We start from the raw sequence: 23,237 nt of genomic DNA on the forward strand, positions 1-23,237 counted from the left end.
TTGGAAATGTTTTGTCTGAAAATACGTTTTTTTTGCATATAGACAATTGTAATTCAGGAGAGGAAAAGTTGGAGTGGTTCCTCTGAAGGTTGCATCATGGCTGCATTAGCCCACTAGGTCACCTTGGAGAAAATGGGCTGTAGACCCCCCCCACTGAGCCCTCATTTTCCAACTGAGTGTATGCAGTCTGTTGTCTGAAAACAAACACATACACATACACTGTAGCTTCAGTATATTTTATATATTAATAAAATGTCAAAAAACGTCAGCATTAGTATTATTTTTCCATTTTATGTCCATTTATTTTATTAAAATGTAATAAGGGATTATCTTATAATTATTCATAATGAAAATTAACTTTAATATTGAGCCAAAAATATTTGCCAGAATAAAAATTACAACAAAATGTAAAAAAACAAGTTTTAAAAATAACCAATAAAGCCAGGCTTAAACATACCTACTTATATTATTATAACATAATGGAAATAACAGGAACATGAAAACAAATGCATTGGGATTATGAAGGAAAATAAGATACAAATATTATACATGCCCATAAGTGGGTTAAATACGTTTTTTTATAATAACTACTTTTTTAAAGATATTTCCAGCGTTTTCTTGACATCAGACTGCAGTGGATTCCGCACATTAACCGCATGCCCCCTGCAGGGTCTGTTTACCTCACCACTGCGGAAGTGTGCGGTAAAGTAGCATAACATCAGAGCAAAAACTAAAAATAATAAAAGAAAAGCAAAAACCAGCAGCAGAGCTATCCGGGGCCAAATCTGCAGGTGACTGTATCTTGATGCTGTCTCTGCGGGGAGGAGTGGGGGGGGGGACATAGATGTGACACCGCCTCGCGCTGATGACGCTTACCATCGGGAGACATTTGGACAGCCAAGTAACCCACATTACGAGCAACAAATGGTGCGTCTGAGCCGGAGACCTGATGCTGGAGACAGGAGCATGGTGTTCCCGCACCCTGAGAGCCATTGATGCTGCAGAGCGAGCTGCACGGGGACAGCCGTCATCTGTTGATCGGATTGGAGACAATTAAGCGCATTATCATGATGAGCGGTCCCACTTACAGGTAGGATCATTACAGAACATCGAGCAGCGCTAGTTCAGGGCAGGGGGGTCCGGGGTGTTTACCCGATGCAGGTCTGGAGACATTGGTATGCAGATGCAGACTTCAGAGGTTGCCTGGAGACCTGCTGCTGCATCTTGTGCGTTATGTGTCCATACTTGAAGGCTACAGGCCTGCAGCAGTCAATGGCGATGATGTGTTGTTCAGCCGTCAGCGTGTCGCTTCTGTTGATTGAATTTCCGGAAAAAATAATCAGCACTGCGGCTCCATCCATACAGATGCAGGTGTTTGGCTGCAGTCGACCCCACTTGTTGGTCCTGCAGGGAGAAGTCACACCACAGGCTGACGATCACCCTGTGAGACATGTTTAGTCATATTTGTGTCAAAAGAAAGGCACACTGCTGTCTGCCTCTGCAGGTAGGCTACAAGATAATCAAAATATGAATGTGTAAAGGCCTTTTAAGCAGCATGATCACAATTGCAAATCCTGCTACATGTTGTTGTGTTTTCAGGATAAATGTCATTTAGCAGCATGTGTATCAGCTGACAATCATCATGTTGAAGTGGGAGTCTTTTTAAAAAGCAACATCACATCTATGCTTCAGAGAGGCCAAATCGTGCAGGTTAAATGGTTCAAAAAGAGAACAACAAGCAAATATAAAAGGGAGCTGTCACAAAACATTTGACTGCTTATCATTTAAATTATTGGTTAATCTTTTATTTTTTTTCGAGTCATCAAGGCTGTAAATAGTGAATATATTTACGGAAGTGGTTCCAATAATGGGGTCCAGACACCTTAATTGGGTCACAGCCTATATCTGAGTGTTCCCAAGATAATTAATTATAGGACTGAAACTAATAAATATTGCAAGTTCCTGAGGAATACGCCGATTATTTTCTAGATTCACTAATAGTTTTATCTAGGCTATAACATCTCATAAAATTGGGGAAATGTTCTCAAGTTAAAGGTGATGTCTCTAAATGTCTTGTTTTGGTAGTCCTAAACCCCATTTTCTAAGAAGAGACAAACCCAAAAAAAGCAGGAAATGTATTTGAGAGTCTGGAAACAATCAGTTTTCAAAATAGTTTGCTATTATGTCAAAATAGTTTGCTATTATGTTTTCTGCCAATACACTTATTGTCGCAGCTTTAACTGAACAGAGAAAAAACAATCGTACAACATAGATTTTTTTTAAATCGTCTGATTCGTCTCTAATTTTGCTCTTTTATTCTCCCAACCATGCCGACTAGGTAAAATGATCAAAATTAAACATTCAGAGAGGAACATTTCAATTTGACAGTGAATATATTTTTGTTTCGAGGAGACACAGACTGAAAACGTATGGAGGGTAACTGCGGTGTGACAGTGTGTAGGTGGTGACAAACGAGGCTAATTGGCACATGACCTAAAAATAAGCTGATTTAAATGTGTCTTCTTCTTTCAACATGTTCTAAGATGTCCACGGTACTGAAAGTCTTGCCGTGTGTTTATCACTGTGGAGCATGTCAGACGTGTGCGGAGCTCACAGGAGTGATTTGCAGCGTTGAACGTCACCCGGTCGTCACATCACTGCCCCCCCACTGTGGGCCTCTGACACATATTTGATTTCTGACTTCAACGTAAGCCATTAACTGCAGGAAGGAGCCTCTCCTGTGGGGATCTGCTCAGAGATATCTGTCAAGTCATGCACATGCTCAGTTTGTTCAGGCAACATGTTGTTGGACTCACCTTCCCTTCAAAATAAGACACATTCCCAGCAGCTTCTGCAGATTTAGCCGAGCAACCAGATCGACCTCCTGCAGCCATGTGTGTCTTTGTTCTCGGTCGAGTAGTTAGTAGGGTGGCAATATCACTTTTAATATGGATCAGCTGGCTGAGCTGGAGCTGCTTAACGGAGCCGGTCAAACGCCATATGTCAGCCCAGTGGCTCGAAGAGTGTCCACCTGCCTTCAACTCATCCACGACCATTGTAACAGCTTCCTTTCGGCTTACAGTGGCTTTAGCAGCTGTTGCAGTTAAATGTAGGGCATAGCTGTTTGCTCGTCTGCCTGGTGGTTTAAACCAGAAAACTCGAGCTGTGACTTTCAGTTGTGTGGTTGCTGCGTTTTGCACTAACGCCGCACAATGAGGCTGAAACCCAGAAGTAGAGAAACGGGAGATACTGAGACTGACTTTTAACATCTGTCCAGGGACTACAGACGAAAAATAGCCTGTTGGCTAACTCTGGCGCATTTACAGAAATGTCAATTAATGTGCACTGTCCCTGTCAAATAAATATATTAAAAAAAAGAAAAAAAAAGAAGAGGTAGGAAAAGTATCTTTTGTAAAGCTCTGTTTGGGATGGAGCACTTATTCTGGCATGAAGGCCCAAACGTGTTTGTTTGTGATTCATATTTGAATTTTTGCTTTTCATTGACATGCTTTTAGAAGGTTTCTCACAGTGTAAATATTGGCCTGGTAAACATTTACTGTTATGTGGAAATCCTGGAATAACTGACTAGTGCTGTGTGTGACCCAACAAAGTTAATTTGCTGCTTGTCAAACAAGGAGTTTTGCTAAACGTCTAATCTGTTTTACAGGTGAAATCTGAGGAGAGTGAAATGATTCCGAAGTCAGGAAAATCTCCAGCAGACTCGAGGAAAAGTGTCGGCATCCATGAGTTTGCAGCACTTGCCAGATCCTCCTTAAATGGTATTTACTTGATTTCAACCGTTTATACTTGATGAATGAATGTCTAGAAGTAAAACATCTCCTCTCTGTGTTCAGGTATCTCTCAGGCAGTGAGGGACCATGTGACCAAGCCCACCTCCCTGGCTCAGGGCCGGGTCGCCCACCTCATCGAGTGGAAAGGTTGGCCCAAACCTGCGGAGCCGCCGCCAGCCGCTCACTTCAACTCCTACTGCCATCTTAGCGAGGGAGAGAAGGAGGCGCGCTTTGCTGCAGGTATTCATTCTGCCACCTTCAACCAAGGATAAGATTTGTATCCAGCTTTAGTGTTTAACTAGCTGTTTGCGTAGGCATGTCATTTACACTGGGGATGCTGGGGACCCACCACTTTTTAATATGGCTGATTTTATCCCTATTACTTTTTTCAGTCAAATGTGCACAAAAAAACAACAACTAGCACCAAGAAATGTTAACTTAAAAACGTTCGCAAAGATTTATTTGCACAAGGAGAATTCATAAAAGGAAATGTAAATACAAAAACTCATTATTAAATTACAAAAAAGTAACTAAACATTTATTGAGACAGTTTCTTGATATTTTAAAATCTTCTGACCCCTCATGTCCGCACTACTTTTGAACACAGAGGGCCACCCTTAGGGCACGTGCCTCCTCTTGCGTAGCTCGGTTTAGCTCCAGTATACTCTCCTGTCAGTCGGCTAATCCCCCGACCCTCCTGCCTGTCAGCGGTCCGCCCCGCCCACCACGTTGTCTCCGGGGTGATGTCTTGTATTGGCAGCAGATGGTGGCCTATTAGACTTTCTCCCAGAACACCTCATTGCCCACCGACGGTATGACCGCTCCTGCTGTTTCACTGTGACTCATCCTCTGTGGCGCCGGCGAAATCAAGGGAGGGAGAGAGGGATAAAGAGAGAGGTAGTGACGGATGATTAAGTATTTTTTCTTCACACCTAGATCAAAGCTCCAAAATAAGCTTTTTAAAAAGTTTGTGATAAGAGCTGAAACGAATAGTCGTCGATAATTAGGTATAAAAAAAATCAACAGAGTTTTTGATGATCAATAAGTCACCTTGCTCTTAAATAGATACCATCTTCTTAAATGTAATTATTTATACGTTATCCTATATGGCGAGCTCCACGCATTTCTGTCTGCAGGTAAAACAAAATGTAACCTTGGGCTTTGGGAAATTGTGTAGTACAGTTTTTTAGACAAGGCTATTATCAACCAAATAATGGGCCCATTATAAAGCCCTAATGTTTACTTAGTCTGACAGGGTAGCAGTTTCACTCTTTACTTTCCTTATATTGACATGGCTGTCAGAAAAAATGAGATTTTTCTTTCTCCACTCGATTGAATACATTCATCTTTTAAACAAGTCACAACAAATCTGAGGGTGTCACAGGATTCAAAAGACAAACCGTTTTTTTCTTTCCTGTTTATTATAGAAATCTGTGCATCTAAAAATTCAAATAAAACCAAGGAAAGACAATAACCCTATTAAAAGATGCAGCATTTCCTTATTTTAAGGTTGTCATAAATGTATTGGACCTGTTTTCTCTGCCAGGAGTGGCGGAGCAGTTTGCCATCGCAGAGGCTAAGCTGCGTGCCTGGGCGTCTATAGATGATGATGAGGAAGACTCCAATGATGAAGACTCCCACACCAACGGTCAGAGTAAAACCTCCTCCAACGAGAGCTCAGGTATCCACAGTCTCCTCCATTTTGTTCATTTCCTCATCTCCATCTTCATTTCTGCATCATCTAACAAATCGCCTTCATCTTCCCATCCCCCTCTCCCACTTTTCCATCCATCTCCAGGTGTTCTGACTCTTTGCTCCTCCCTCAGACGGCGCCGCGACCCGTCCAATCAGTGCTGCGCCGAGCCAGCCTGAGGGCGAGGGTGTTGAGGCTCCGCCCCCCGACTGCCCCCTGTGCTCCAGCACTGCGTCCCAGACCAACTCTTCCACTCTACCCAGCGACTGCCTGAGCCCCTTCCTGGATGAGGAGGAGGAGAGGGTGGAGGGTCAGGAGGAGCCCACTGTTTCCCAGGAGCAATGCAACGAGGTCTGCATCCACAACAAGCCTGAGTGGAGACCCCGGGCCCGGAGCAGCAGGTTCGACTCCTGCTACTCCACCTCTCACTCAGAGTCTCCTGGAGAGGAGGACGAGGAGGAGGAAGGCAGCGTGTTTCACGAGTTTCGAGCGTGGCAATCCAGCCGGAGAAGCTTCTTCTCCGACCGCGCCTCATCCGGAGTGGCATCCTTCGACGAAGAGGAGGAAGTCGAGGAGAAGAAAGAGTAACTGATGTGATGTGTTGTCCATCTTTATGTCTCTTTGAGTCTGTGTTGATTCTGGATATGATGAGAAAATCGATTCTGCTTTCACTGTAAACCTCTCTCGTCCTCCTCTTCCCCTCCTCCTCTGATCATCTCCTCTCCACTCGCTGCCTTCTGTCTCTCATCCTCAAAGCCTTTCATGTTCTGGTCTCGCTCCGCCGTTTATCGCTGCCGTGAAACAGTATATTTATTGGAGAGTTCAACCAGAATGTAAAGCTGTTGTTCAATCTGAGTTTTGTACATCTGTTTGTGGAGAGTCATGTGTTGCATTGGTTTTCTATGGATATTTTGTAGTGTTGTTTTCTCTGGGTCATGCTGTGTCATGTGGGGTCGGACTATGTTTGATACTGAATGTCTGAATGTCATGAATATATAAATAAATGATTTTTCTAAAAAGGAAGATTGTCTTTTTTTCCTTCACTAAACTGAACGTACAACAAATGAAAACAACTTCTGAAGGTGTTTTGTTTTTTATTTAGTCATTCACTCATGTACAAAAACAATTTCATGTCCTCTGAAAAATAACAATGGCTGTTGGATTTCAAATGCATAATTCTCCTATGTACAATATCATGTACGTAGATCTCATCCATGTATTTCCATATGCACAGAGCATATACAGGCCAGTGTGCCATATAAAGGGAGATACTACAGACTTATTGCTTAACTATATACGCTGCAAATTTGCTTATACACTCTCTACATTTAACTCCTTATACGTTATCCTATATGGCGAGCTCTACGTCACATTCTATATGCAAACGAAAAGTTAAGACGTTTATAAATCGTTGAACCAATGTTTACACTGAAAAACAATGAGTTAATGTGCTGCGATGATATCACATAGGATTGAAATATGGCTTCAAAATTGTTGCATGAAAATAAAATACATTCATCCATTTTAGGGTCTTAACAAGGACTCAAACACTCTTTGCTCTTTCGACAGAGGCCAGGCTGGATTACATTTACTCTCATAAAGATACAGCCAGTTTTCCTCGGTTCACTCTGAGCTTAAGTGTTGTCCCTTTATAGGGCTAGAATCTTGTTAAACACACAATTAAATTCACAAAGCAGAAATGTAGAGGCAGTATAAGTGACAGACAGTCGACGTTGCCCTTATGAAATCAGCCCCTCTAAAGCCAAACCAGGCTACATGTGAAGTAAACTATACTCATGCTAAATACAATGTGCTTCACCACTTTGGAGCCCTGTTACTAAGCTTGGTGGTCCTTTGGAAGCAGTGGTGGTTCTAGACCAATTTTACTGGGGGGGGGGGGGGGGGGCCAGGCTGGGGCCAGTTATTTCATGAGAGCGGCACAATAACAAGCGGGTTAAAAAGACAAAGACAGTATAAAGTAATTGTGTAAAATAAACATAAAATACAGCAATTGATATTTGTAAGATTATTTGTTTTAGTAAATGTAAGTTACAGTCCTTTGTTTCAGTAGTTTTTTTCATTCAGAGTATTTGTTTTAGTAACTTTAAGTGACAATTTAATTAAAAAATATAAACAGTATTTGCTTTTATATAAGGTAATGAACAGTTTAACCTCCACTGTACATCCGGGACTCTGATTGGACTTAGTTCCAATCAATCGTAATATTGTAACCTTTTTTTTGGAGGGGGGCCACAGGGGGTTCCCTGGTCAGTGTTACGGGGTCCTTGGTCAGTGTTACGGGGGCACTGGCCCCTGTTGCCCCCCCTAGAACCGTCCCTGTTTGGAAGTTGCCTTTGAACGGTAGATCTCTGCTGATTTGGGGATTTCCGAGGTGACAAACCATTATTTGTTAGTAAATGATGTGTGGTAATTAAACAATGGAGTCCTGACAAACTAATGATGACACTGTTGCTATTAAACCCTCTTTTACTGCATTATTACTGTATATTTATTGCATATCATCCAATACCTTTATGTATAAATATTATCAGCCACTTTCTAGTTTATTGGTCCACTGATAGTGAATAGGTAGTAGTTTCAATTCATACCATCGTGTGCTCATTTGTTCTTCTGTGCTTTCTTGTCTATTATTGTTCCCCCTCCATTATTTGTGCGTGACTTTTATTCTCGAAGTAATGTAGTTGAAGACATGATAACAGGATTTTATTTTTGGCATGAAGACTCAAAATATGTTAAAGAGTCCAAGATCTGAGCATGGAAAGGAAAGTGTCAAAATGTCTCACGCACACACACACAAAACATACAGCTTGCAATATTCTATATTTTTCTCATGGTCAATAAACCCCATGAAAAGATAAAACTAGTGTATTTGTAGACCACCATAAAACAGAGCTAAAATGAATGCCCAACGAATGCACTAGTTACTTACGTTTGAGTAATATAGCCTACAGTACTCAGCTTGCTGAAGTGTTTAAATGAACGTCACATACAAAGCGACATCATTAGATGAGCATAAGCTTTTGATTATTGTCCCCTTAACAGAGAGCTTTAAAGGTCGGTTTTACTCAATTTAAAAGACACACAATTTAACATCGGTAAGTGCTCAGTTAAAAAAAAGGGAGATTTTAACATCTATTATTCCATGACGACTTAGCAAACTCCTTCTGTAGAGGAACATCAGGTGATACGTTCAAAATCTCAAGGCAACTTAAAACTGATATTTGTTCCTCCACTGATTGAGTATTGCACTCTGAACATTGTTAGTCACGAGGGACAGTCTAAATAAAGGTTCCACATTAATGCAGCAGATTGTTTTCTATCCAATTAATTATTCTTCCTTGTCAAAACCTGGTGCTTACATTACCCACTTATTCTAGCAGAGGCTAATGCAGCTGCAAGCAAAGAAGAAGAGCGATAGTGGTCTGGTCATATCACTTCTCTGTATCTCACTTGTCAATTGAATCGTAGTTCATGAAGGGTTTCTGAAGCCACAGAAGGTTTTATATAGTTTTTCTTTATATAAACAGTAGTAGGTGACTCTCTGACACTCATCTCCAGTATTGGCCCCTCAGCTACGTGACCCACCGAAATGCGCAAATGTTCTACTAGAGCTTTCTCATCACTTTTCGCAGCTTGAATTGGTTTTCATGTTTTCATGGGATTTCATTGAGTTATAAAAATATAGAATACACCCAGCTTTATCCTTTAAAACAGGCATTTGCACAGTTTGACAGAAACACATGATGGTAATGATGTCACATGTACTCATTCTCACTCACTCGCTCACACAACAAGGTTAGAAACACGGTATCTAGGCTGAACTGGGAGGTGAGAGCGACCTCTACGAATGTAAGAACCGTCGATATTCATGATGCGGCAGCGAGGATCCCCTCGAGTCATTCTGATTGGGCCTTAGTGTGGGCGGGGCAAACCTCTCCCTCAGGTTCTGATTGGTCCTTGTTCAGAGACGGGCTTCCCGGATCCTGCTCCGTGTGGTCCGGCTCAGGAGTGTGTGTGGGGAGGTCATAGTCACAGGCCAGCTCCGACTCCTCAGTGTGGGAGGGGCTGCAGTCAAAAGTGAACTCTGATTGGTCCTCGGTGAACGAGGGGCTCTCCTGCAGCACCAGCTCTGACGACTGGCTCGAGGCGTCTCCGGGGCTCGCCTCAAACTGCAGGTTCGTTTGGTCCGAGAAGTTGACGGGGATCTCTTTGTACGCAAGGTCTGGCTGGTTCTGCACATCTGGACGGTTGGGTTCCCGTGGCAACGAAAGCCCCCTGTGGCGGAGGCACAGCTTGTGTAGTTCTGTTACCTCGGATACATTCGAGCTGTTCCCACTGTCACGGAAACTGGCCAGTGGGGGGCGCACCTTCACTCCAGTCACCGTCACCGAGCCCTCGATGGCCTTACGCAGCTGGAGATACAGAGTGACAGAAAAAGGCAGTGAATCAATTGTATAACAAAAGAAAAAGGAATGGGGAGAGACAAGGCGATAATACAAAACAGGGAAAATTCTCCATTAACTGAAGCCAATTGATGCCACATTTTAAAAAGGAAAACTTAAAAGACACACAACTCATGCAATGTAATCAAAGTCTGAATTATCCAGTCCTGTGTGCAATCCACATACATCTTCCATAAAACCTTACCCAAAAAGCTGATCAGATCTTGGCCACTTTGTGATGTCATAATGTTTTTTTGGGTTGTGGAACCATTAGCCAATAACCAACCAAGGTAACCCCGCCCCCCCACCTTACCACCTGAATCTCCTCCTAGAGCACCATTACGTTCTTTTTAACTAAATATCTCTCAGAGGGGAGTGGCTCCTTATTTTCATCTAAAGTAACAGACAGAGAATCAGCACTTTTGAAACAGGGCTGAAACAGAGGGGTTTATGGGATGCTACAATGCGTGATCTGTTGGGTATTTCGAGCCAAACACTTCAGAGACATGTTTTTAATATATCTGAGACCTATAATTAGTGGTGCACGATAATTATCGGTCCGATATTAGGAATTATGACGTCATCCCGATAAAAGTATTAATAGCGCCGATAATATACAATATATTCTTTGGGTAAAAAAAAGGAAACAAATACTGCGGTGTGGGTGGATTGGGATGAGGGGCGCTTGTTTTTCACTCGGCTCCTCCCGTTTTGTCAGTACTGTGGTATTAATGGTTTAGGAAGAGGGGAGTTTTCCACAAATCCAGCGCTCCCTTCTCATGCCTGGCTGTGATGTAAATGGTGTGCGGCCGTGAAGCCAGGACAGTAAACAAACATGTCGTTGGTAGTATGGGACTATTTCAAAGTTTCAGAGTTAGATAGTTCGCTTGCTATTTGTATTAACAAATGCAATGCAGAAGTTCCACGAGGAGGGAAAAAGGTAACGAGCTATAATACTTCCAACCTGAATAGTCACCTCAAACATCGCCATCGCTACGATGGTGTGTTAAAAGCGTACGAAGACGCCTGCGCTGCTAAACTAACGGCGAATCCAAAGCCAGCTGCAAAGGCACCGGGGCTTTTACCTATCGACGAGGCTTTTGAAATAGGCAAGACGTTTGACAACCCCAGGGTTAGTTTTGTTCATAGTAGTAATGCTCATGTCATTTGCTCACTACTAGTCTTTTTTTTACCACCAGGTATGCAAAAACTACAGGTACATTTAATATATATATTATATATATATTATATTATTATCGGTTATCGGTATCGGTCTTGAGAAGCAGGAAGTTATCGGTTTCAAAAAACCAATATCGTGCATCTCTACCTATAATACATTGTTGAGAATTAGCATAATAGGGGACCTTTAAATAAAAGATCATCATTTTAAGTATATTTATAACAATCATATCAAAAAGAAATGTTTCAATCAGAAGCCTGAACAATTAAAGTAAAGACATGCAAACCTCTTTGAGAGAGACGACTCCAACCAGACGTCCCATGCTGGTCACGTAGGCGTGGTCCAGGCCCAGCAGAGAGAAGATAGTGTGGGTCTGTGGAGGGGCAGAGATTAATGACTTTTACTTGATTCAGAGAATAATCTACTTCTACACTACTTCTTCCACCACTGCAAAGCGCTCAAGAACAAATGAGTGATGAGTGAGTGTCCCTCCAGATGGTCATTTGGCTGATATTGTGCAGAATGATCCCAACATTAGTCAACGCATTAAAACATCATTAAGAATTACTTTATAATTAAAGGGTCATTAAATACATTCAAAGCACCTTTCAAATAATTCAACTGGGGTTCATGGACCTCATAACACCTGCAGTTTTAGTGCCAGGTCCTTTAAGCTGTAACACCAGGATAGCCCATCAGTCTGGTGATTAAGCCCACAATGAACTACATTTGTGTAGTACTTTAACAGTGTGTAGTACTTAAACACAGTGTGTAGTACTTTAACACAGTGTGTAGTACTTAAACACAGTGTGTAGTACTTTAACACAGTGTGTAGTACTTAAACACAGTGTGTAGTACTTAAACACAGTGTGTAGTAATTAAACACACGAAAAATACACATGGTTGGCACATTTCCAGGTCATTTATTGTTTAATATTCATATCATAAGTTGAAGTCAATGTCATGTAGGTCTTTTTTATAGTGTACCTTATGCAGAGATGTTTGCTCTACCAGCTGGAAGGGAGCGGGATCAATCTTGCAGTTCTTGAAATCCACCGGCTTGTCGAGCTGCTGCTCCTCCCACTCAGCTATCTGCAGGGAGAACGATAATGAAACAATTACACTTCTAAACTTTTTTATTCTAAAACACAATTTAACAGTATTGTATTCTGTAAATGCAGCTCTCACGTCTGATGGAGTCATGCCATCTTCCGTATCAGTGGAGTCCTAAAAGACAGTCCAAAAATCGACAAGTAAGATGCACATTTACCCTGTTTGACACACACATACAAAGGTTTATATACACAAAGTTACACCATTAAGTACACTACAAAGTGTACCAACACAAACACATTATGTGTGGGGGAAATCTGAGGGGGGGATCTGTTTGTTACTGTGTGTGAAATACAGAGCCGTACGCAAATTAGTCACTTATAGAATTTCAGAGGTTTACGCTGAGATTTGATTTATGGGTCAAACTGTTAACACATTTCCCAGAAAATTAATAACACCTTCAGCATTAAATTAAACACAAACAAACAATTACACGACACAGAAGGCATATTAACAGCAGTTACAAAGAAAGCTGATGAGACACCTGTTTTACACTGATGTTGAAAAGACTACTTCTCTGCAAAGCCACTCTGACGCTTTGTTTGTTGCACCACAAATATTTTGGCCCAGCACTCACTACGTGCGTGTCGCAAGGCAACGGTTACTAAGCAACAGTCTCTAGGCGGTAGACAATCTTACCGCCATGGAGATCCGCACTCGTTTGGGTTGTCTTTGTTCAGGAGGAGCCGGCCCAGCCGGGCTCTTCCGACCGAGGAGAAGACATGAACACACCATTAACAGAGCTTCACAGTTTCCCCCTTTATGCTGCTGCAATATTGGTTCCCCGTCTGACTTCTACCAGGAGAAGTCACATGACGTGGGCACAATGTTGCTGAAAGGGTATAATTATTACAGTACAGAAGAAGACAAGGGCAGACAATCTGTAATGAAACCCAATGTTAATACAACATGGGTTATACAATGCCAGGAAAAAGGGGTCTGAACACCACACATTTTTGTTTGGGACTTTAAGTCGTTGTGATTGTCTCTGTTGTCTCCATAAGGAGCTATTATGTTGAAAAATTGCACATTTTCACATACTGTTAATTTAATTGATGAAATGCCTCAACAACTGTTGTGGATTTATGTCTCCCTCAGGATAAACTGTAACAGCTTTGATGATCCTTTAACATCCCTCAATATCCATCAACAGGCTCACATTTGTATTTGTCCAATAATGTGGTTTATCAAATAATACCTGCAAAACTATTGACAATCCAATTAGTAACACTTATTGTGTTCATTGCTTGTTAAGGAATGTAATGAACATGCTAAACATCAGTATATTAACATTAGCATGTTGATGTTAGCATTCATCTCAAATAACCACTGTAGCAGGGACGTGCACAGATACGGGCTAATGTTGCCCGGGCAACGGCCCGTTTGGCATTTTTGGCTGACCTGCCTCTCTGGAGAGAGCGAGAGTTTGTTTTTCTTTTTTCTGTTGTGGCCAAATCAACACGATAAGCCCACAATTAGTATTGTAGCATCTCGCTGCGGGAAACACACTTTGTCAGCGCTGTCATCTGCCGGTGCGTTAAGACCACCTCAGTGTCGGATTTTGGATACTTGATTTTGAGTTGTCTCATCATGGCAGTTAGAGTATAGGCGACAACCCAGGGGACTTTACTTCCTCTTGATACCGTCGGTTATTTACAAAAAAAACACCTAAATATAGCGTAGGCCTACTTGTTATTGTGCTTCTGTCTTTCTGTGTCTTTTCATCTGTAAACTCCCTCAACGGGGCCGCTCGCTCTCTTTTCTTGATCGCCCTCTCACGGGTGAACAGTTCAATGTCCCGCTTCATTGTAGGATTTCTGCCATGTTTCTACCACTTTAGTTTGACCCTCTCTGTTATTAAGTTATAGAATACTAAATAAATAAGTATTTAGATTAATTAGACCGTCACTGCGTTCATAAAGAATGATAAGAATAAGAGTAATGCGTATTGAACTGATTTAATTCATTAGTGAGTTTATTTTAGGTAATTAGTTCGAGGCCCTATTTTATCAGTATGTCCTGCACAGCAGTTACAATGGTCAAACTACATTAGAACAGAATTGTCCCCATTTTGTCTTTAATAGTTCCTAACATTAGATATTTTAATGAGATATGGACCGCAAACATTTTTTTTTAAATCAAGTCACCGAATGCAAGTTGTCGCCTTATCTTATTTTGTTATGAGATGTGAATTACTGTTCAATTTAGTTGATGTAAAAATCGTTTGGTTTCTTTTACATTGAAAAACAAGTTACAATTTTCAAAAGGTCTTATGTTTTTTTTCGGGGGGAGGCCCTTTTTCCAGTTTAGAGCAATAGCCCCTCCAAATTTCTGTGCACGTCCCTGCACTGTAGTCTCAGTGTTCTTCATTACATTTAGCCGTGTTAAGACTTAATTAAGTCAGAGGGTGTTGCACTGATTCATTCTTCCTTACAAATCTATGACGCTTAAGTTGGCATTGATGAATACTGGTCAGGAGAAATGTGCGGGCAAAAGCTTGGGAACCACATGCTGCATAACATCAAGTTATACATGTTGAACACCAAGACTGAATGTTTGAATGGCTGCTTTCTTAAATCAAATTGAATTATGTTAAATCAGTTGTAACATATTGAGTACCGGTATCTCCGCTATAAACTGAATTCATATCTTTGTAATTGAACAATGATTGACCCACCAGAGCATCAATATTGTTTAAGGGTTGAAAATACATAAAACACATTTCATACCCTTAGTTTGACCAAGAACTGTGAACATGCTGGATTTTCAAAATGAGAGGCAGTGACGGTGTTATGCAATGCCTTATACAGTAAGTTATACAACTAAACTGCACTGATGATAGCACACAGGAAAACCTTGCTGCCAGTGGGTGGATTCTGCCCGTCAGCAGGAAGAGGAGGAGGGCGGCATATGGTGGACTCAGAGAGAGCCCACACCCACGTATAAGATACGCGTCATATTCATACTTGCACCCACACATATCATATCCCGCGCTTTAACTCACCTCCATTAGCTCCTTATCGTGGTCAGCACAGGTCAAGGTCTGAGAACCTTGAGAGAAAAGAAAAACATTTTTTTAAAGCTTATTTGATGTTCCTGAAATCAAACGTCACTGTTACTCTGTATGTCTTAATGTGTGTGTGTATGTGTGTACACCGATGTTAAGTACATACTATTTGGCGTCTCTGTGTCGCCGATGGCGGACACAGTTTTCAAGGCAGATTTCAGAGGAAGCTGAGTGTTGGAAACCACCGGGCTGAAGGAGGCAGACTCCTCTGTGGAGATCTATGTGAACACAATATTAACAGACGAAGCCACACACACACACGAGCACATGCAGATAAACAAACAGGACAGGTAATGGCACAGATGACAGAGACACAGAAGAGAAGTGTTAATGTTACCGTGGAAATAAAACATTTTCAACAGTTAACAGTAATCACTTACCACAACAGGTCCATCTGTGCCTTTACCTACTGCTACATGCTTCACACATGCTGTGGTTGATCCACTCTATGTCTACTGCTAATAACCAAAGCCTTTTCCCCCAGCCCTGCCCTCGGACGCCTCACACCTGTTGGGTGCTCACCAGGAAGCGGACCGCTTGGCGTGCGCTGGTGGTGGTGGAGGCGTTGATGTGGGAGTGGGAGCAGGGGGAGCTGGGCGTGCTGTCGGTGGTGAGGCTGGACAGGTGATCGTGGGTGCCGTTGTCCTGGGCCAGCTGGCGGAGGTACTCCAGCCTCTGCTGGTGGCCCAGCTGAACAGAGAGCAGCGACTGGAGCTGCAGACGCTCGATGGAGCCCAGCAGGATCATGGACTCTGAAAGAGAAGGAGCAGACAAACGTTGACAGAAAACATGTGAGGAAATTAGATAGAATTGGCTATGCAGAGGTAAAAGTGGAACATGGAATAATTGCTTTGAAGGGGTTGTGTCAGCATACGTTACAACCAAAGTCAGTATTAGTCTTAATATTTTACTGAAACTAATACAACTTTATGTACTTTAAGTTTATTTCAATAATCTGCCCTTTTATGTTTCGTTTTAATGTCTTTCGTTTTTGTATTACCTGTCCCTTTTTAACCCTGCTCACCTAATCCTACTTCCCCAAGTCGTCACAGTTTATAGCAGCCCTGTTCCTTTGTGGTGGCTGAAAGTAGCTTTGTTTGTCTGGAAGCTGCCTGCTGTTCCTGCTTTTTAAGTATCTTCATTACATCTTCAGTCTCTGAGTCTGCATGAGGATCCTTTCTGCTTGCCTGCTCTCTAAACGGTCATAAATATAACTTAAGCTTATAAGCATCATATTTTTAAATGAGATGTTGATTCAGCTTTATTACATTTGTGATGTTGTTGCATTCCAATGTGTTTGTATTAAGTAAATGTTTCTCAAATGCATTCTAAACTCATTTATATCAATGGGAGGAGAAACAAGGCACAACCTTCATGAAGATTTATCGCAGGATTCTTTAATTAGACTACAGGATGACTGAGTGTACTGTATCATTTAAATGATCATTTATTTTGTAAAACGATTTAAATAATCTATAAAAAAGGGGTGAACTCATTTCAGCTGAATAACAATTGAGCAATTCATCCTGAAAAGGACAGGTCTCACACCTGAATGATTGTTGCATAAAAAACAGTCAATTACCAAGTTTTTGCTTAGAGTGTTCCTGGAACAGACAGTTCAGTGTCTCATTGTCATTTTGTATTGACATTTTTCTGTAGTATTATAATGTTGCATGCTGAGATTTGTTAAGATTGATTTGGTTTGCCATGCACTTACCCCTGGACTCAACCAGTGCCAGAGTCTTGAGCTGACCAGTCAGCAGCATCTCCTGCAGGTCCCGGTAGCAAGAGTTCAGAGTGATGTAACGCACATCCCTGACCATAATGTCCTCCACACGGATATTATACTTCCTGAAACACGAGAAAAGGGAATCGAGAGGTGTTGATGCAAGAGGGAAGGAAATTAAAGGCGAGAGAAGAGATACAAAACAGATGAGCGCACAGAATCACACTGATAATAACTAAATATAACTCCATCTGGTCGTTTTATTGAAAAACAAACAGGTGGGTAATGACAAACACTCACTCTTGATGTCCCATGCCGAGTTCAGGCAGATAAGGGAGTTTCTTGATGCGGATGATGGAGTCGTACAGCGATGGTTGGAGCGACTGGGCCACGGCGTTGGCCAGGATCACAGCGATCATCACAGGCAGGATGTGAGAGATCTGACCCGTCAGCTCAAACACGATGACCGCTGTGGACACCGTGTGGGTGACCGCTCCAGACAGCGCTGCAGCACCTGTGTGGGGGGGAATCATAGAAGAAAAATGTCTGTCTTGTGTGTGTGATGAGGAATCTTTGTAAACATGAATAAAAGAGTAAACAGATTATGTTAGAAAAATATCACTCGTCACCGGCTTGAGCTTCAATATCAGGATACATGTATTTATTATCCTTGCAAGAATGGAAGTAGTCATCACATACAAAGTTGCATGGGACAAAATAGTTCCCGAACAGTGTCCTTCACATGCTTATATACAAGAGAGAGGGTTACACAGTCACAAGATGCAGGAATACCGGTACAAAGCAGTATACAATGTTTAGTTTTAGATTAGCTACAGTAAGACCCACGTCAGAAATGATCATTCTTGTCATAATGTCTATCTCCATAGAGGCTGAATCATCATGTTAATCACATAGCTATCATATGCCTAAAACATTGTGTCCTGACGCTCTTCTAGGTAATCATACATCCTGTTACGTACACAGCTACAGTTGGGCCTTTGTTATCAAATACATTCAGTATTTTCCCAACAGTTTAATATCTGGTGTTAAATGTGCAATGTATCTGTGTTTTAATAATCAGAGAAGGAATGCTTCATGACAGCAAATCCAAACCAGATTTTCTGCAGGATGTAGTTCTAATTCATAACATTTAGCGCCACCCTGTCACACTAACCAGTGAGCCACCACCGTGGCAATTTTGTATCAAACGATTTTCTATTTTACTTTGGAACAAATGTAGTGTTCAACTTAAGTGGAATCAGCTTTCATCAATCTTATTCTATAAGCTGGCATGAAGTGATACGAATGGTTACAGCTTCGCAGCGGGGACAATTTCAATTACACAGAAGAGAAGAAAAGTGGCTTGGAAAAATTATTATCAAGACAAATTAGAAACAAAATGAATTAAGGTACAGTTTGTAAAACAATAACATAACTCACCAACTACAGCATAACCGCCGGGAACTATGGGATACACGCTGCCATCAGCATGTATGCCATCAGGAAACATGGTTGCCATGACCTCTCCAACAAGTCTGCCAAATCCTGCACCTGCTCGTTGCACAAAGAGAGAAGTTATTTAAAAAGGCAAGATTGTGGCTTTATCAAAAGTGCAAAGTAATTACGTAACAAAAGGACATTCAACTACAATCAAGACAGGTATAGAATACAAGAATAAAGGTTACATTGAAGTGAAAGAAATCAATTATTTGAGTCAATAAAAGGCCATCACAAATAGTCTTAACATATTTGGAGCAGTTTGTTCCATATATATGGTGAATACAAACCGAATGCTGCTTCTCTATGTTGAGATTTCACCCCGGGACAGAAAGAAAACGTCTCCTAGACTACTTAAGAGGTCAGGGTGTTTTATAAAGTAGGAATACATATTATACTGTACATGTATTTTGGCCCTAAACCTTTCAGTGCTTTGTAAACCGACACGAGTATAAAGGAGGTTGTTACCACTGCAGTAGATTCGTTAGAAAACACTGAATAATTTACTCACCGATAAGAAACACTGGCATGAAGGCCCCGCATGGAACCGGCATGGTGGTGGCCACAGCCGACATCCAGAACTGAGACAGAAAGACAAGTGTGTGTGACAATAAGTAAAAAGGAATCAAATCCTACACCGTTTCTATACATATGTCAAAAGCCTACCTTCATAACGATGAAGAGGACGAGTGTGATGAAGACGTTGACCTGCGGATGTTTCCAGCCGTTGTGGTGGTAATCAAACTCCTCGGCCACGCCCTGCCGGCACCACGTGCGGTTGTCAAACAGAGCGACCAGAGACTCGTGCTGCGTGAGCTGAAGGGTCGACACGAGATGGAAAGGTTATCTGAACGTGATTATATAGATGACAGACTTACAGGAGAATTAAAGGTCAGCTTTGGATCTACATCATCATGAAATCCCTGCAGCCAGAAATGCAGTATGTGGTACAGCTGGTGGATGTCATCTAAATGTTTCATTGTTTGCTTTTAATTAATCTCAGACTCCCTTAATGATATCTTCAACGATACTGAGGAATACCTTGGTGAAATAAGGAACATTGAATGGAATTTAATCTTTTCTGTTATCTGTGCGGTGCAAAGACACTCAATTTGAACTTGTGATTTTGGATATACAACTCCTCATGTTTCAAATATTCTAGAAACAAGTACACCTTTTTTGATGGCAGTGCAAAAGCTTGTCCTTTTGACAAGACTGTTTCAATTAATGAGCGTCACTGCACAGGACAAATAAAGGTTGTTCTTCCTCCTCACAGGCAGAGGTTTCTTTCTTTTGACAGTCTGAAAGGATCAAAGTGAATTTAAATGGCTTGTTATGCACAATGATAGTGGAGTGTACAGGCAATATCAGCCCAAAAGTGGTTTGCTTTGCAACTTTAAGAAAAGCTCAAACTACGTTTCACTTTGTTTCAATTGTCAGATATTTCCAGTGGCAGCACCTTATCTGAAAAAGAGGCGTATTTCTTTCTTTCATACACAATACTGCAGTGCTGCATCAAGCAAGTTATGTGTAACTCTATGACAATGAACATTTGTTAACTGTTTTTTGTTTTAATGTTGCTTTCTTTATACCAATCCATATTAGGTCCCATGGCAGCTATTGAACAGCTCATGCCATTTTATAGGAGAAGCACCAGCTCTCTATTCACTCAGAATTACCATCAATCATCTTACAACAGTCAGCAGGCTTCAATGCCGTCATAAGAGCGGGAAAGTACTTTCTCACCTGTCCCGCCATGAACTGCCCCAAGCCTGGAGGGAACGTGAGAGTGGAGATTAGCAGGGTGACGACGGCGGGATACACCAGGCGCCTGACAGGGAGAGAGGGACTGCGGGGTCATTAATGGGGGCGCCTGTCACACTGTATGTGCTTGCTTGATTTATGTGTGGTGGTGAGGCATAAATAGCTCTCTGTGATGTGTAAAACTGAAACAATTTATATAAAGACTTAACCTACATTTCCCATGAATACATTTAACAGGAGTTATTTGAGTGCATTAGACCGACTATGGATAAGCACTTATTTTTATTAAGGAATAATTCAATACTTTGAGATAAATGCATATCCCCCGTCTTGCCTAAAGTAAGAGAAAATGATAATTCCCACTCTCATGTCTGAGGAGTATCAATCATCTCATCTCTCGGCAATAAGACAAATAAGTGCATTTCATAAAATGCCAATCTACATAAGTGTTTAATATTTTGTGTCAGTCAGAATCAGCTACTCACTTCCTCAGCAAGAACTTGTTAATAGTCTTCTGCTTCCTCATGCACTCCACAATCAGCCGGTTCAGGTAGACAAAGAGAGCGCCACCAAAACCACAGGCAATCCTGCAGACACACAAAGACACACCTGTTTGAAGGAGAAGCAGAAAAAGCATCCCAGGACAAAACAAAACCAGCTGCACTGAAAAGCAATCACACTGCCACTGAAAAGCAATGTTCCTGCATGGTTAACGATGAGGCAGGCAGTTTATTTTTGGCATCATTGGGCAAAACATTTCATAGTGACCTTTCAGCATATTCAACAGGTCGGAAAGAAAAACGTTTTAAACCCCTTTGGGCGTTGTAAAGCTTTAGAAAATCTAGTCCCTGATGGGAGACTTTGGTCAATCTCAGGTCATTTTACAGAGAGTGTGTTTTTATTGGCTGTTGAATGCATGCATGTCCCTACAGGTGGTGAAGGCCTAATTCAGCAGCACAATATCCTGCAGAAAAGCAAAAACTGCCCACATTTCAAAAGCAACCAGAGAAAAAAAGAAAGACATACTTATCTAAAGGAAATTGCTTACAATACCAATGTTGCTAATAGAAGCTCATGACTGCAGATTGCTCATTTTAATGCTATTTAATATTAGCATAATTTGTCTCTAGATCTGAAACACTTTACCAATATTGTAGCTGGGGCCTCAAATCAAAATATGTCAGTGTATTTAAGTCTAAAAAGGAAAATATGACGGGAACTCTCATTATTCTCGCAATAAGAGCGCATTCAGATCACAATGATAATCGAGATGATGTTTGAATTGAAAGACTAGTAGCGTGTTTATATGCCCGTGCTCATCAATGGGAGCGGACAGAAGGGCTCTTTATTCAGATTCAGTTTTTTTGCCATTTTGAGAAAAACCTCAAATACAATTACTGAAATGTTTTTGTGAATTTTTGCCCAATGACATAAAAAGAAAATACAGCCTCCACAGCTTAAAATCACTTCCTTTGAGAGGAGCCAATAATTGTTAATCTTTGTTTTTTTTCCATTTAATAGGTTTTTCGCATCAAACTAATCCAATTTGGCACGTCATGATGATACAGTCACTTATCGTAATCAGCAGAGTAAAAAGTTAATTTCATGCTCCGTTCTTTGACTACAAATCAACCTTGAGCCTGCAGCAGAAATGTGAATGTGCCTATGAGGAGACTACAGAGGGACTGGGGGCTCAGATCTCCTCAGTAACAGTAACTGCTCTGGGATCAGGTCTATTGTGGCCAGGCCCGGTTCTACGGGGGTGCATAAGGGTGCATTGCACCCTCAGTTGAGTCGTTATGCATCCTCATTTGAAAAGTGGAAAAAAAAAAGTGAAAAAAAAGAAAAGTGAAAAATATGACATAAAAATAATAATAACAATAATAATAATAATAATAATAATAATAGTAGTAATAATAATAATAAGAATTTAGTTGAAATAAAATAAATTGTAATTGTGGTTAAATAACATTGTCTGCTACATGAAAAGGGACTGGGAAGGCATGAATCAAGCAAAGAGCACATAGATCCATAGATCAGATTCAGGTCACCCTTGAAAAAGATATCAATGATCTCAATGGGATTCACCTGCATAAATAAAGGTTTGAAATTAAATGAGATCCATTCATTTTGCTCTCAAAGTGCACCAGATTGATGCTTTTAACTTCAATATTTAAACAAAACTTCCCGGGGAGCATGCCCCCGGACCCCCCTATAGGAGGTGAGGACCCCCCTAGAGGGTGTTAGGTCCACTCCCCACTTATAAAAATAGCACTTTACCACTGTACCCTCTCTAATCTCAGATGCACCCTGAGCCATTTTGTTCTGGAACCGGGCCTGATTGTGGCGTCAGTCCAGGGAAAAGACTCACCCAAGGATGGCGAACGCCGGCAGCTCCTGAAGGTCAAACGGGAAGTCAAGACGGAAACGAGTCTTAAAGAGAGCAGTGATGGTCTCTGAAGGAAAGAACACTGTTGTAGGCTGCACAGCAATTTATCCATTTGTTACAGATGTAGATAGTGACATTTAAATTGGTTTTGGAGACCAATTATAATTTATTTTTACAAATACAGAATCACATTATCTTATGATGCTGAAATCTATGTGTGTATAGATGCTTAAAATATTGATCATCGCGCCATTAACATGACTGAACATAAAGTATGATAAACTCAAAATGTTCAAATAATATTCTTTATCATTTTGACCAGATCTCATTTATTTTATTTGCTGAGGCAAATCCATGAACAAAGGTAAGCTGTTATTCTTAATTAACAAGATAATTATTATTTCTTCCCTTGGTAGCTTGTTCATTTAGAAAAAACTGTTAATAAAAGGAGAAAATTATTGCTTTTCTCGAGATTATAAAATGATTAAAGGTGGAGTAGGTAATTTTGGAGAAACCAGCTCGAGTGCGCTAGAATTTGAAAATACACAGCCAGA

General features: G+C 41.1%; 2 protein-coding genes across 9 annotated transcripts in view; one reads left to right on the forward strand and one right to left on the reverse strand.

Moving 5' to 3' along the window:
• The first annotated feature begins 434 nt into the window (after positions 1 to 434).
• fam131aa (family with sequence similarity 131 member Aa) lies at positions 435 to 6,507 on the forward strand. Of its 3 annotated transcripts, none has more exons than XM_034103825.2 (5): positions 435 to 1,090; positions 3,668 to 3,779; positions 3,855 to 4,031; positions 5,338 to 5,472; positions 5,618 to 6,507. In XM_034103825.2, the coding sequence occupies exons 2-5, from the start codon at positions 3,689 to 3,691 to the stop codon at positions 6,070 to 6,072; spliced, it is 858 nt and encodes a 285-aa protein (XP_033959716.1). In that variant the 5' UTR covers positions 435 to 1,090; positions 3,668 to 3,688; the 3' UTR covers positions 6,073 to 6,507. The 3 variants fall into 3 exon arrangements, with proteins under 3 accessions (XP_033959716.1, XP_033959715.1, XP_033959717.1); XM_034103824.1 differs by lacking the exon at positions 435 to 1,090 and adding an exon at positions 1,373 to 1,504; XM_034103826.2 differs by lacking the exon at positions 435 to 1,090 and adding an exon at positions 2,553 to 2,707.
• Positions 6,508 to 6,558: 51 nt separating this feature from the next.
• clcn2a (chloride channel, voltage-sensitive 2a) overlaps positions 6,559 to 23,237 on the reverse strand; it is a 50,404-nt gene continuing 33,725 nt past the window's right edge. For 4 of the 6 annotated variants that reach the window (XM_034103817.2, XM_034103818.2, XM_034103820.2 and 1 more), the window contains 16 exons: positions 22,666 to 22,750; positions 20,780 to 20,881; positions 20,277 to 20,379; positions 19,197 to 19,346; positions 19,042 to 19,111; positions 18,474 to 18,584; positions 17,334 to 17,547; positions 17,025 to 17,158; positions 15,815 to 16,059; positions 15,414 to 15,525; positions 15,245 to 15,291; positions 12,880 to 12,942; positions 12,316 to 12,354; positions 12,115 to 12,219; positions 11,414 to 11,500; positions 6,559 to 9,917 (listed from right to left, as the gene is read on the reverse strand). In XM_034103817.2, the coding sequence (XP_033959708.1) occupies positions 9,402 to 9,917; positions 11,414 to 11,500; positions 12,115 to 12,219; positions 12,316 to 12,354; positions 12,880 to 12,942; positions 15,245 to 15,291; positions 15,414 to 15,525; positions 15,815 to 16,059; positions 17,025 to 17,158; positions 17,334 to 17,547; positions 18,474 to 18,584; positions 19,042 to 19,111; positions 19,197 to 19,346; positions 20,277 to 20,379; positions 20,780 to 20,881; positions 22,666 to 22,750 (2,183 nt within the window). In that variant the 3' untranslated portion in view covers positions 6,559 to 9,401. The remainder of the gene's footprint in view (positions 9,918 to 11,413; positions 11,501 to 12,114; positions 12,220 to 12,315; positions 12,355 to 12,879; positions 12,943 to 15,244; positions 15,292 to 15,413; positions 15,526 to 15,814; positions 16,060 to 17,024; positions 17,159 to 17,333; positions 17,548 to 18,473; positions 18,585 to 19,041; positions 19,112 to 19,196; positions 19,347 to 20,276; positions 20,380 to 20,779; positions 20,882 to 22,665; positions 22,751 to 23,237) is intronic. The other 2 variants (XM_034103816.2, XM_034103821.2) reach the window with 1 other exon arrangement.

This window comes from Pseudochaenichthys georgianus, chromosome 17 (assembly GCF_902827115.2).
Source record: "Pseudochaenichthys georgianus chromosome 17, fPseGeo1.2, whole genome shotgun sequence".
NCBI lineage: Eukaryota > Metazoa > Chordata > Actinopteri > Perciformes > Channichthyidae > Pseudochaenichthys > Pseudochaenichthys georgianus.

Bases quoted from the DNA above. Each gene is read 5' to 3' on its own strand.
- fam131aa (XM_034103824.1), top strand. From the start codon at position 1,451: ATGTTTAGTCATATTTGTGTCAAAAGAAAGGCACACTGCTGTCTGCCT. The intron at 1,505-3,667 runs GTAGGCTACAAG...TCTGTTTTACAG, and splicing joins ACTGCTGTCTGCCTCTGCAG to GTGAAATCTGAGGAGAGTGA. The intron at 4,032-5,337 runs GTATTCATTCTG...TTTCTCTGCCAG, and splicing joins GGAGGCGCGCTTTGCTGCAG to GAGTGGCGGAGCAGTTTGCC.